Source organism: Lycium barbarum, chromosome 9 (assembly GCF_019175385.1).
Source record: "Lycium barbarum isolate Lr01 chromosome 9, ASM1917538v2, whole genome shotgun sequence".
Lineage (NCBI taxonomy): Eukaryota > Viridiplantae > Streptophyta > Magnoliopsida > Solanales > Solanaceae > Lycium > Lycium barbarum.
Genome location: NC_083345.1, coordinates 7,428,982 through 7,442,863, shown reverse-complemented (window position 1 = coordinate 7,442,863; position 13,882 = coordinate 7,428,982). Strand labels below are relative to the sequence as shown.

General features: G+C 33.0%; 2 protein-coding genes and 1 non-coding gene across 3 annotated transcripts; 1 reads left to right on the top strand and 2 right to left on the bottom strand.

Moving 5' to 3' along the window:
• Positions 1 to 67: 67 nt before the first annotated feature.
• Positions 68 to 3,632, bottom strand: LOC132610817 (1-aminocyclopropane-1-carboxylate oxidase homolog). Its single transcript, XM_060325225.1, has 3 exons — positions 2,655 to 3,632; positions 1,666 to 1,987; positions 68 to 954 (listed from the first exon to the last, which is right to left on the bottom strand). Exons 1-3 carry the CDS (start codon positions 3,206 to 3,208, stop codon positions 703 to 705), a joined length of 1,128 nt encoding a protein of 375 aa, XP_060181208.1. The 5' UTR covers positions 3,209 to 3,632; the 3' UTR covers positions 68 to 702.
• Positions 3,633 to 4,508: 876 nt separating this feature from the next.
• LOC132610822 (uncharacterized) lies at positions 4,509 to 7,511 on the bottom strand. The gene is made up of 5 exons (XM_060325229.1): positions 7,325 to 7,511; positions 5,385 to 5,499; positions 5,222 to 5,311; positions 4,981 to 5,079; positions 4,509 to 4,858 (listed from the first exon to the last, which is right to left on the bottom strand). The coding sequence occupies exons 1-5, from the start codon at positions 7,390 to 7,392 to the stop codon at positions 4,748 to 4,750; spliced, it is 483 nt and encodes a 160-aa protein (XP_060181212.1). The 5' UTR covers positions 7,393 to 7,511; the 3' UTR covers positions 4,509 to 4,747.
• A 1,858-nt stretch (positions 7,512 to 9,369) lies between these two features.
• On the top strand, positions 9,370 to 9,471 carry LOC132612376 (U6 spliceosomal RNA). The gene has a single exon (XR_009571746.1). It is a non-coding gene; the product is annotated as a U6 spliceosomal RNA (small nuclear RNA).
• Positions 9,472 to 13,882: the final 4,411 nt, after the last annotated feature.

Sequence of the window (13,882 nt, the reverse complement as noted above, 5' to 3'; positions counted from 1 at the left end):
AAATATTTCAAAGACAAGTACGCTGTTCAGGTTAATTGATCTCAAAAAGTTGGATAATATTGTCTTTCTGGTCGGCATTTGCTCTCTATATATAGTAGGGTTGATTCAGTCTTAACAAAATGTCATTTGTCAATTAAAATAGAAATAAAATATGAAAAGGATATATGGAAATAGAAAAGTCCAAATACAGACCCCTTGAAATCTCACAAAATGACAAAAAGTCATTGAAACTTGGATATTGTCGAGGTTTGATAGTCTTCCTGAAAGAATGGATACTGCACCACCTCACCATCAAAAGTGAGACTAATCTTTAATTCTCCTTGGCAATTTCCAGGAAACCAAATTTATATTTTCTTTTTTCTTTTTTCTACTCTTGGTACTATTCTCTGTATGCTACAGATTATGCTCTTTTTTGTACAAAATATGTTTCCACTTCTTGCAATTAATTTGACCAATAGTGAAATCGGATGCTTAATATTACAGAGACGGATCCATAATAAAAAGTTTATGAGTTCCTTCACCAACCTCAAGTTAATACTATCTAAACAAACTGAGTTCATAATAAAATATTTATAACAATTTCACATTATCATTGATATTAGTTTCTACTATTTACTGTATAAAAATCCTTGCATTACAATCCCTGCGTATAACTACAATGTGAACAAAACGACCCCTAAGTTTTCGACTCCATATCTAAGTTTAGATTCTGTAGCGAGACAGATTGGAAGTTCCATCAAGCCCTTTCTGGCTGAAATAATCATAGAAGTCCTTCAATGTCGTTGCGCGATACTTTGGAGGATTGTCTTCTGATAGAAGCTCCTCAATTGGTCCATATAGTCTGTAAGATGGCAATGGCCCCGAGCTGAAGAAGCTTGCTACTGATATTCTTGGACCAACTTTGTTTGACAAAGCTCTATGATCTACACTTTTAAACTTGTCATTTGATATGAGCTGAAAATCCAAAGTTAAACAAAAGTATAAGTTGATTATGACCTATTAAAAATTGAGTAAAGAGACTTTTATGGAAAACAGAAGGTTAAGAAGCAGAGGATGATTCAGGGTCGCATCAGCGGGTTCAACTGATCCCACCGTTTTCTACTAGAACTACGTATACATTGACCGCCCGGTGCATGAAGCATCCTGCGTTCACACAAAGTCCAGGAAAGAGCCGCACCCCAAGAGAAAGTAATGTTGATAGTCTAGCCTAACGCAAGCAGCTGAAAAGAGTTTGACGGCCCAGTTACATATCACATAAGATGGGTACTACAGATATTATCTTCAGAATTTTCAGTATACTATATATAGTAGTGTACTAAACTCCATCTACATAAGTAGGAGCATTAAATAATCACTTGGCGGTTCTTATTTCAATTTTCCCACTCTAATCTTTGTTAACTGACCTAACTACAATAGTTATCTAGAGACAGGACAAGTCGAAAAAGTTTCAGTAGCTACACTTTCTGATTCCACAGCTCGAAATCCATGGCCTATAATTTACTGGGAAACAACTTTACCGCTGCTCCAAGCTCCCCCTCAAACTATGTATACATATGCAATAAAAATTTATACGTACATATGATAGAATCATACTCATTCTGAACCCACTGACTCTAGATCCTGAATTCGCCCTGCTAAAAAGTAAGGAGAATAAAAAAGACTTGCCTGGAGAACATCTCCAATATTTATCACTAAAGCTCCAGGTGTGGGAGGAACATCAACCCAATGATTCTGATGAAGAACTTGGAGGCCTCCAATATTATCTTGCAGAAGGACTGTGAAGAAGTCATTGTCTGTGTGTTTGCTGAGGCCTATGGTTAGTTCTGGCTGTGGGCATGATGGATAGTAATTGCACAAAATGCTAAGACCCTTTGAACATTCCATTTCTCTGAGATGACTAGGTTTTAGACCAAGACTCTCTGAAAGTAACTCAAGCAAGGTGCACCCCATTTTCATTACATGATCAGAGTACTCCATTGTTATTTCCCTTCAAGAATGCAAGTAGAGTTGATAAAATTTAATTGTCGAAAGTAGCTAAGAACTTTTAAATAGAGGCATTCACTTGACATGTTCCAAAAGATGAAAGCATCATGCTTAATCATGAGTTCAGTATATCATGCTCCTATTTATTCCCTTTATTTTCTTTTATATAAGAGTTTAAGATATAAATTGACTTTTATATTACTCGTCCATCCCATTTTATGTGTGTGGGTTGAGAGTACGAGGGTCAAAGTACATAACTTTCAGTATGAGTTCAGACATATATAAATTCGTAGAAGTTTCTCCAAAATAAAAGTTATATATGTGAAAAGTACCACAGTAAATAATTCAAAACATTGAACAAATTTAATTGTGGTCAAAGAAAATCTCTTCGACTTTTCAAATAGTAATATATAGTGCCACGTAAGATGGAACATGGGGAGTATATAACTGCTAGTGAGAAAAAATATTAAAGTGATAGTTGAAAAGTAAGCTTGATCGAAAAAACAACATATCAGAGTCAAATGGTGTAATGAATTGGATATTCTTGATGGTTTTTGAAGCTCGTGTAGATAGGGAATGGTGTCAAACATTTTATAGAACGTCCCAAAATAGAAAGAGTGTCATATAAATTGGACGGATGGAGTAGTTTTCAGAAAATATCATATATATACCTGCAGGCCTCAGGCAATTCCTCAGGATTAAAAGGATCAGGACCCATAGTGGAATAAAGTGAGTCTCTCCAGTTTGCTACTAGAGCTTTAGGACTATACAGATCAAAATTGCTGTTATAAATCACTCTCTGTGTATAATCGCGATGATAATATTTCTTTTTAACTTCGATATCTTGCTCGAAGAAACGACGTGCTCCTCTCATCATTTCGTCCAGGACGGACTCAGGAATACCATGATTGATCACTTGGAAGAAACCCCAGGTCTCTGATGCATCTCCAACTTTTTCAACAATCTCTTTGTGCTTAATAGGATCTTTACTGATGTTTTCGAGATCTATCAACGGAAAAATAAAATGTGTTTCCTCGAGGCTCGGGGTAGGCCTCGAGCCCGAGACCTCTGGATGGATGAATATCCGAGGGATTTCAGTAGTTCCAGCATCAACTAGACCTTTGACACCGGCTTTTGTGTCATCAAAGGCTTTCAGTTCACTGTTTTTATCATAGCTTGGTGAGGAATTGTCCTGAATTTGTTGTGTGTTGGAGACAGTTACCATCTTTAATAAAGGTAAAGACAAAAGAATGTACCAAAAACAAAAAGGTACAAACAAAAGAGTCTCCTAAAACTATGAAATTTCCAAATTTGAAGCCAGTTTTATGAAGGTCAGGAAGATGATAAGAATGAGATTAATTCCAAGCTATTAACAGCCACTTGGTTGGATAAAAATTGACATAAGCAGCAAATACTTTAGTTAAATCCTAGTGGTCCAGTAAACATTATTTAAATGGTGGCTTTCTTGTTTCTGGAAAAAGTAGTGAGCAATAATCTTATAGGGGCAGCGCTTACTATATATTGTTTTTAAACAATATCACATAAATATATCATTAAAATAGAGGCATATTTGCAGAACTTTATAAAACTGAGATAAAAGCAGCCTCAAATGAGGCTAATCATGATCGCACTCGTCAAACGGCTGATTTACGCAAACATCCACTTTTAAGCTCACCATTTAAATTTGTCTCTATTTGTAAAAATTGTGCAAGTATAACCCTTTAAAATTATTCTAACCGACGACACAAGACTCGGATCAAATATTTATTCCTATATTGCTCAAGCTTACAGACAAAACACTACACTGTCATCTAACATTTACAAAAACTTACAAAAATTTAAACCGTAATCTAATGTTTTCTCTTAAGATTTTCATTTTAGTGATCTAAAAAGTCCATAGATTGCGAGAGAGATACAAAGATCATCATTTTCTAAATAAAAGTTCCAGAACAACTGTCAAAAAATTTCAATCGTCAAACTTATCTCTCCTCTAATTAAATTCGCATTTGGGTTGTTGCAATAAGTACCTCTTAATATCTATGTAGTTGAACGACAATAAATCCCCATTATTTATCACTCCACTTACCTTCCATTGTACAGTAAAACTGCCCATCATTCAAATCTGTAGAATTTAAAGCATTAGTTGTCCTCCTCACAAGTTGAACCCACTGCTTTTGATAAAAAAAAAAAAAAACTCACCAACATTTACTACAGGCAAAAGCTGTGTTTTCTTCAAAATATTAGCTTTTGGAATCATAAACGCCTGTTTAGTGCACACCTGCATAATTGTTATATGTCCTTTTCTTTTTAAAGGACAAGGCTCATTTGGCATACATCTCGAGACTCTCACAGCTGTAAAGAGACTTTAATAAAATTACCAAGATTTGAATAACTTTGGCTGGTACGCTATTGAAAAAGGGTTAAAAGTAAAAGGTCTTAGACATGAATCCAATTTAAAAACTTGTATAGTGTAGTGTAACTGCTGCAAAATGATGAATTGCCTTTTGAGGGCTTTGGATGCAAGAGAACCAACAATCTACAGATAACAATGTAAATATCAACTAGATATTCCTCCTGTTGCACTGTTGATGTCTAAATAGTTCTAAAATCTTAAAATTGACGGCAAAAGGAAAACAGAGATAAATGCTAAAGAGGGTTGGGAAAGTACAACCGAAATCGAACAAGAGGTAAAAGCGCAGTAAAACTGCGGTAAAACTATGAGACCGTGAACCCATGCAACAAAAATGCGCCTATCTCTTCCTTCTTAATTAGCTTTTGCCTTGGGAGCCTTCTTCTTTGAGGAGGAAGATGATCTCCTGGGCATTGAGTTCTTCAAGCCGATGAAAAAGAATAGTGCACCGAGCAATGCCCAGTTCTGTTCAAAAGAGTGAAGAGATACGGCTCATTAATACATTGCAGATAAGACTCTTAGATAACCGGTAATTTGGTATAATAAGTGTGTGATCTAATCTCTTGAAGAGCAATCCAATGGCTAACCTGAGAGAATTTGAAAAAAAGTTGTGAAAATTCTTTCTTGTCAACATCATAGTTGTAGAAGTCGTATAAGACTGGGGGAGCAACAGCCTGATGCAGCAGCTGCATAAACAAACAAACAAGATGAATATTATTGGTACAAAACGAGAAGATTCAAACGATACCTGTTCCCAAAAGAAACCCCACAAAGGGTTATTATTCAAAGGAAGTCCAATAAGAAAATGACACATAGTATGATACAAACCAGAAGATAAGCTCCAAGGGAGCTGCCGAAGATGAATAGAAGGCTTCCAAGACCCTTCAAAACTATGGCCCCCAGAATAAGATGTTTCATCTGTGGATCACACATATCATGTTAGTTGGGTAGAACTAGAAAGAAGGTCAAATAAGCTGAGCCAAAGTGATACCTCCACATGTGGTACTTCAATTCCAGTGTGTGTCGCCACATGCTTTGACAAAACATTGAACTTTGGTCTTAATGCCTTTGCTGCTGGCCCGCCATCAGTCCCAAATTCACTGAACCTATAACCAGAGCAGCTAATGAATGATTCCGGTTTACAAAATAAAATAAAAAGAAGTAAAGAAATCATAACATAGTTTTGCAATTTTTCACCACTACCTTCAAAGGGTGGGAAAAAAAAAATAAGAACTAATAGGCATGTCAAATTTCTTTCTTTTGTTGCTAAATATACGCATATTAAATAGGATCATCTGGTAGACAATATCCCCACTATTGCAAGTCCAAGACAACCAATAGTTTTATTCTTCGTAAGTTCTTCAGCCCAAAGCATCCAATGCATAAATATCAAACAATGAACTAAGCATCAAACCCAACAGCTAGGATCAGCTGGAGGACTAATTATATGAACCGTCCAAATCAATTCCACTCAATCCCAAAATATTCAATGCACATCTTTCCATATATATTCAAGAAAATTTCATCACAAAGGAGATCATCCTTGAAGGTTGTTATCTACCCTTTGAGTCTAAATGCTTCTCGAATAATGATTCTATTGCAGAAAAGATAAACGACTACATCTGGTTGCACTCCAGTACATGTTTCAAACCACTTCAATAGTTATTACCCTCTTAACAGATTTTTTTTTGTGCCTTCATCTAACAGCTCTTTGGTCGTACAGGACTTCAAAAATAGAGGAAACAAGTCAAACAAGTAGCATGTGTTTTTATATTTGACCCCACAAACCAAAGAGGATATTTTATACACAGCTTTCAACACAATGTGGCGATAAACACAAGTTATCAACTTTCCATCAATGTGGCGATAAACACAAGTTATCAACTTTCCATAGGCTTGAGGAAGGTCAGACATATGTACATCAAATGGAGCAAAATAAATATTATGCAAGTAATCATTATGTCCTTAAGAATTGGCTTCCATACAAACAAAGATTGTACATAAATATAAACTTAAGAAGTGCATCATAAAAGGATACGCTTGTTCAATCCATTTGAAAATGAGTTGAGCAATGTGTTTATTGAAAGAGAACAACTTCTTTTACAAATGGCACAGAAATTAGATAAGTCAGGAAAAACTAATGTGTTTATTGATTGGACAAGAGTATATATAAGCTAAACAAGTATTCCATAACAGACTCATAAGACAGAACCGTAACAATTTACACCATAAATCACTCAGCCTTAATCCTTGATAATTTCATCTAAAAGCAACAACTAACCTATAATACAACAGATGTCAAGCTCCCAATACCAAATTCAACAATCTAGATCGAGCCTCACATTTAAACTTTGTAATGTGATTCTCCTCTAGCAATATAAAACTCCAATGACAGATCAAACGGTAAAATTGTGGAGGCAGCCACTAATGCTTGCATCAGTATAAGCTGTTTACATCACACCCCTTGAGGTGCGGCCCTTCCCTGGACCCTGCTAACGCAGGACGCTTTGTGTACCGGGCTTCAATCAATGCTATACACAAGAAAGTACAAAGAACATAGGCCTTGACTCAACCTATGTAATATTTGCTCCGTATAGCAAGTCGTATAGTTGTAAATCTACATCTTGAATGGATCAATACACAAAGCAAGAAATACAGTTCCAACCACTTCAACATTCAAGTCAAGAAAATGGGCAGATCAGCATGCTGGCTAGTACAAGCAAACCAACAAAATTGCAACTCAAACCATATTTATATAGTTATATATATATATATATAATTCTGGATCCATACCATATCTGAAAGGAAAGAACAAAACCCAACTCATATAACCAAATGCAAGTACAATGAGATAAATGAAAAAAAGACACATAGTGGTGGTGAAAAAACACATAGTTAGATCTGAAGAGAAAAGAAAAAAGAAAGGCATACTCTTGATAAGCAGAGAGAATGAAGACGGATACAAAGAGAACTCTTCCAATGAATGATATGAACGCCATTACAAGATTGCCTTCAGATTTTGGTTAGTTAATTCTTTTTCTCTCTCTAGAACTAAAAGTACAAAACAGAGACAAGTTCAAACAAGAGAGAGAAAAAAAAAACAGGGATCTTGTTTGGTCTTAGTTTCGTTAATTTATAGGTTGTAATGATATTATATTGAGAGTTAATAAATTTGAGAAAGGAGGAAATTGTTTTTTTCGGTCCCTTGAGTATTGGAGAATTCAGATTTTGGTATTCAAATCCGTTTTTAACTTTTGTTTTTTTTTTAGTAGGCGTTAGGCCATAAAAATCAAATATTTTTCACTTTATGGGAATTTTTTGAAGTTGAAGTTGTGTTTGTTTGTAGTTTTTGCAAAGAATATTTGATTGTTTGAATGTACTGGAAGTGAAAAAAATGAAAATAGGATTTTAAAAAAAAAAAAAAAGTAAATGTTTCTCATGGACAAACGGGTCCTTAGGTTTCCATTCAGTATTCATGTTTGATATTGTTTTGAGATCCGAATAATTAAAGTTGCACGAAAAATTCAGCTTTGGGTGTAAAATACTTCTTATTGAAATCATTTTTTTAACTTTTGTTTTTCTTAGTAGCCATTTAGCCATAAAAATCAAATATCTTTCACTTTATTCAGATTTTTTGAAGTTGAAGTTGTGTTTCGTTATAGTTTTTGCAAAGAATATTTGATTGTTTGAATATACTGGAAGTCAAAAAAGTGAAAAAAATAATTGAAAACAAGGTTTGAAAAAAAAAAATCAAAAAAAAGTAAATGATTCTCATGGCCAAACGGGTCCTTATGTTCTCATTCATTATTCATGTTTGATATTTGTTTTGAGATCCGAATAATTAAAGTTGCACGAAAAATTCAACTTTGGGTGTAAAATACTTCTTATTAAAGATGACTTCATTCGGAGAGTTTAAATGGAAGAGTATTTATCACCCTATTATAACATATTTATTGATCTTCATTTCGTTGTAATATGAATTTTGGTTCCTTCACTTACTAGGGATTTTGTGACTGGAGTTTCCTAAATCTCACGCTTATTTTCATAGTTTTATGAGTATTTAAATTAATTCTCACTTCATTTCTTTTTACTTGTCTATTGTTGATTTGTCACTTCTTTTAAGAAACTACTATTTACTGTGATTTGTTTTACTAAATTAACCCTGTTAATTGTGCTTTAGAAATATAAATTTGATCGTAAGAAAATGATAAGTTTCTCTTAATTTGCTAAATTGATCAAGTAAAAAAGAAAAGTCTATTTTTTTTTTTTTAGTATAGGAGATAAGTAAAAAGAAATGAGAGGAGTAATTGAATTACTTATTTTAACAAGATGCATCTTAATGATCACGAGATTCTTCCACACTTCCACTCTAAATAAAAAGTGGAAGAACATGATCCTAGCTTTGAAGGATGATTTTGGGAACTGAACTTATGATATTAATTAATGACATTAAGAACACCATTATCTCCTATTACCCTAGTCTCTACACCATTAGTCACCAAGTTTCCAGTATAATTATTACTCCTATTATCACTAACCAGCCTCATGTTACTAAAGCTCAACAAACCCTGTTAGATGCTCCATTTAGAACAAGGGGAACTAAGAATGCCATCAGAATCATATGGTCTACATCATCTTTTCTATCAAAAATATAATTCTATATGTATTTAGATAAATCTGTAATTAATTACCGCATAAAGTTTTTAAATACTTGTATAATCATGTAAAAATAAGTGTGAGATCTAGAAAAGTTTAATTTTTCTAAAATCTCGAATATGGTATAAAAGCTAACAATTTATTAGCAGTAGATGAGTTTGAATACAGCAAAATTGATACTTACAATATTTAAATGGTCCACCTGAACTAGCTTAAATTAATACATAATTTATTGACTGATAACTTTAAACTCATTATGTTTTTGTTTCTTGTCTCGCTATCTAAGAATCGTTTACATTGATATATATACTACAATTTAAGTCCTTTGGGGGACATCCGATAAAATTGGAACGATACAAAGAAGATTAGCATGATCCTACTCAAGAATGACACGCATAAATCGAGAAATGATCCAAATATACTATAATTTAAGGATCATTTATATTGGTGATGAAGATATTACTAAAGTAAAGATACGAATGTGAGTTAACTTAATGAATAGTTATTCAACTTTTATTTTATTATACTAAAGTTATTAAACTATTTTTATAAAACCAATTTTATTTAAAAACGTCAGTTTTAGTAGTTAAGGGATTAAAATTTTAATATCACTACTTTTCCCCGAAAATGTTCACTTACCTTCTTTCTCTTTTGACTGCTTGGTTATATTTAAAGGTAAACGCTCGCGAGTATGAAAAATACTATACTCGCATTGTGATTAATGTATTTGTTGAAATGAACGGTTGATTGAAGGGAACACGTCTCATAACCAATAGAATTGAGACACGTGGCAGATGGAAATAGCGAGTAGCTTACCCCTGCCATATATGGGTAAGGAAGGATTATTTTTGTGTCCTTTTCAAGTGTGTCCTTGTTTTTCGAGTATTTTCTTGTTGAACCCCTTTATAACTTTTATTCGTATCATTTTGGTCCCTCCGTTTATAACTTTTTCGTTTCATTTTGATCCCTTTGTTTCCCACAAAAGATAGGATTATAGTCTGCGTACATCCATCCTACTCTCTTCAGACCTCACTTGTAGAGCTAGACTGAATATGTTGTTGTTTTTGTATTTTGGTCCCCTTTTTTAGCAAATAGTTATTGCTTATGAGATTCAAACATGGAGGATTCTTGTACGAAGTATTTTTCAGAAGATGATGATTAATTTTATTATTTTTATTTTTCAGTTTATTTTATAGTTTCATTTGGAAACAATTCTTTTAACGATACTTAAAAAACTTAACCTTCTAACGAGGGCTCAAGTTTAGTGGGAAAAAAATTCAGTCATAAGCGAGAACAAGCGATGATGAACATATATGTGTATTGTGAAATTACATATGATATATTTGTTTGTATATTATTAAACTCTGTTCAAGTATGTATTAAAAGATGGAGTATATAATTAGGGTGTCAATGGTATAGTTTGAGCAGTTATTCTATAAAATTTACACCATATCAAGTGATGGAGTATATATTTAGGGTGTCAATGGTACAGTTGGAGCGGTTATTCTATAAAATTTACACTATATCAAGTTTTCGGTTATTTCATTTTGCAGAACCAAAATTAGACCTTTTCGGTTAATTTTCAATTTTTTTTTTAAAACATTGTGTATTCATGTTATGGTTACTAATAAAAGTCAAGACACAATATCATGCATACTTCTACAATACTTTGGTAAAGACTCTCTATACATTTTTACCGTTTAAAAGGTGATGGGTCAAGAAACCATTAAAAACGACAAAAATTGAAACTGCTCCAAGAATTTTACGGTAATGTAAAACAATGTTAATCAAACACAAATAATATAATTTAGATCGCACGAAGTAGGAAAAACCAATCAAGATAGGTCTCAAGAATTGAGTCTACTAAGATAAATATCCAAAAAGAGAAATTTAAATTGTACGAGAGGAAAGATATCTAATACTTTGTAACTTGCTAGTCAAGAGCGTTGGAATACCTTGTTGCTTACTAGTTCCTACTCAAGATGCTAGAACTAATTTAATTTCAATAGGAGTAATATAATAGGTTTCAGAGCTGAAACTTTAGGTGTTAATTATGTTGTCGGCTTGTAGTCTTTTCCATCATCCCGGACCCAAGGCAAATTTTTTAATAATGTATTATATTTAATATGTAAAAATATTATATTTAATATGTAATAATATTTTGCACATATAAATTTAATTGGTACGGTTCAGTATTCTTTCAGTTTATTATTATAAAATTCAAAAACTATCTAATTATTCGGTACATTTATAAATTTATATAAAAATCGTCAGTTTTATTAAAAAAAAAACCTAAAAATCAGTTTTGTAAGGTACGATTCGATCTTCTTAAATCGGTTTTTTAAAAAACATTGACACCGTGACAACCAACATTAATCAGCTGAAAGAAGTAGATTTGAAGGACTATCATTAGGGAACCTGCATATGGAAGTATCATATTACCATATATGGTCACTGTTTGCATCTTTTTCAGCCGAGTTTTCCTTTTCGAAATGTTTTAAAAAATTAACCATAAGTTTAAAATATATTCAAATTTAATCAATTGTCCGTACCCCATTTTTTTTTTCTTTTTTCTTTTTCCAATGTGACTTTTATTGTAGTAAAAAAAAAAGGTATAAAATGAAAACAAAAAAAAATTTGTTATGAAATATAGAGTATGGATGTCCACAACACAAATATAATGCCTCTTCCATTATTTTTCACCATCTTAATGGTTCTTCCATTATCTCTCACCATCTTAATGGTTCTTCCATTATCTCATATATTAAATGAGATGTTTATTGTTACCCTTTTGTATGCCTATATATGTAGCACTATAAATAGAGGCATAAGTTTTCATATTGAAGTGACTTGAACACATTTGGATGAATAAGAAATCTCTCCTCTCGTGTCTCTCTATTTCTATTGTTTTCATCCTTTACTATTGTTACCCTTTTAGCTTAGTTTTATAACACGTTAGCAGCACGAGACTCTACCTTGAGCACTTATTTTGAAAAGATCAAAGTGTTACAATGCTACGGATAACAAAAATAATGCTAGAAGATATCACAAGTCATGATTTGCTATGCTCCTGCCATTTAAAGAAAAAGGTACTAACATATGCATATGCATATAAGATTTGTTGGCAACCTGCTGCCTACAGGTATGATTCTTTAACAATTTATGAATTTTGATTTGTATGTTGTCTTAATCTCTTTCACGCTATTAAAATTTCAAAAGCATTAATTGCTCCTGAAGAGCAATACGTGATAAGACATCAAGAAATATTATGCTATTAACATCACGATCATAAGTGATGTTATCATGTGTACAACTATCAGAAGTGGTAATATCATGTCTTCATTAATCACTAGAAGTGATAATATTTTCATAGGCTTGTACTGGCAACAAGTGAAGATATGTTAGAGAAAGATTCTATAAATTGTATGTATGCCTCGATTTGCTCCTGAAGTAGCAATATCTTAAAAGAAATTTTAAGCTATCACAATTTGATATGCTTATGGCCTGCATGTTCAGATGATTGTGTTCCATTTTTTAAGAATGAGAACTTTTGATATAAGCTATAAATATAGATCCATTCACTTTCCATTCCCTGAAGTGAATGTGATAATATGTAGTAAAGCCTATAAACATAAACGTGCATTTGATTGTGAAAATATCATGATCCATCTTCAGAAGAGGCAGAATAATTGAGAAGAAATATTCTGAATATTATATGCTTTTCTCCCGAAGTACTAAACTCATAATTTTGCTCCACGAGTAGCAAACTTTGAATTCTACTCCAGAAGTAGTAAGCCTATGTATTTTACTCCTGAAGTAGTAAGGCTTTTAATTCTACTCCTGAAATAGTACAACTCTGAAATCTACTCCCGAAGTAGTAGAATTCAGAAATTTACTCCTGAATTAGTCAACCTTTAAACTTTACTCCCGAAGTGGTAAAACTTGAAACTTTACTCCCGAAGCAGTAAAACTCTGAAACTTTACTCTCGAAGCAGTAAAACTCTGAAACTTTACTCCCGAAGCAGAAAGAATTACCAAAATATCTGAGAAATACTCTGAAGCAATGTCTTCTTGTGTTTGAGCAAAATAACGAGCTATTGATGAGCGTCGTATTTCAAGCACATTTAAATAATCAGGTTTCATTCCCCGAAGTGAATGAACAAATACCACAACTTATCTCCTGGAGGGATAAAATATAAGGAATGTAGATGTTATATTTTTGTGGTATGAAATTCAGACATTGCTACACGTACACGTCGTACGTCGAAACATATTAAAGTATCATTCTAAGGCAAAAGGAAGCAGAGTAGAATGCTTTCTCCTATAACCCCATTAATACATTATGGTTAGTTGTTATTGATTTCCTTGAAGGAAATAACAATTAATGTATCTCTTTATGGAGGATTTGATTATTATGTATTTGAGCTTAGATACAAAATACTCAGTTAATGATGAATCTTCCTGAAGGAGATGTTTGAAATATTGAAGTTTAGAATTCAATGTTTATTTCGTGACACCAGTAGTGTCGAAATTTGCTTTCATGGTACCAGAAGTATTTAAGAAATATTTGGTAATAGAAATTAATGATCAAAGGCTCCAGACAAGGGCGGATCTACGTCTAAGTGAGGGTGTTCACCCGAACACCCTCGGCAAAAAATGACAGTGTATATATAGGGTAAATTTTCTGTATTTATGTGCATATATTAACTCTTGAACACCCTCAGCAAAAAATTACAGTGTATATTTAGCTTCTTCTTTTTTCCGAACACCCTGAATGAAAATCTTGAATCTGCCACTGGCTCCAGAAGAGCTAATTATTTATTTACAAGTATC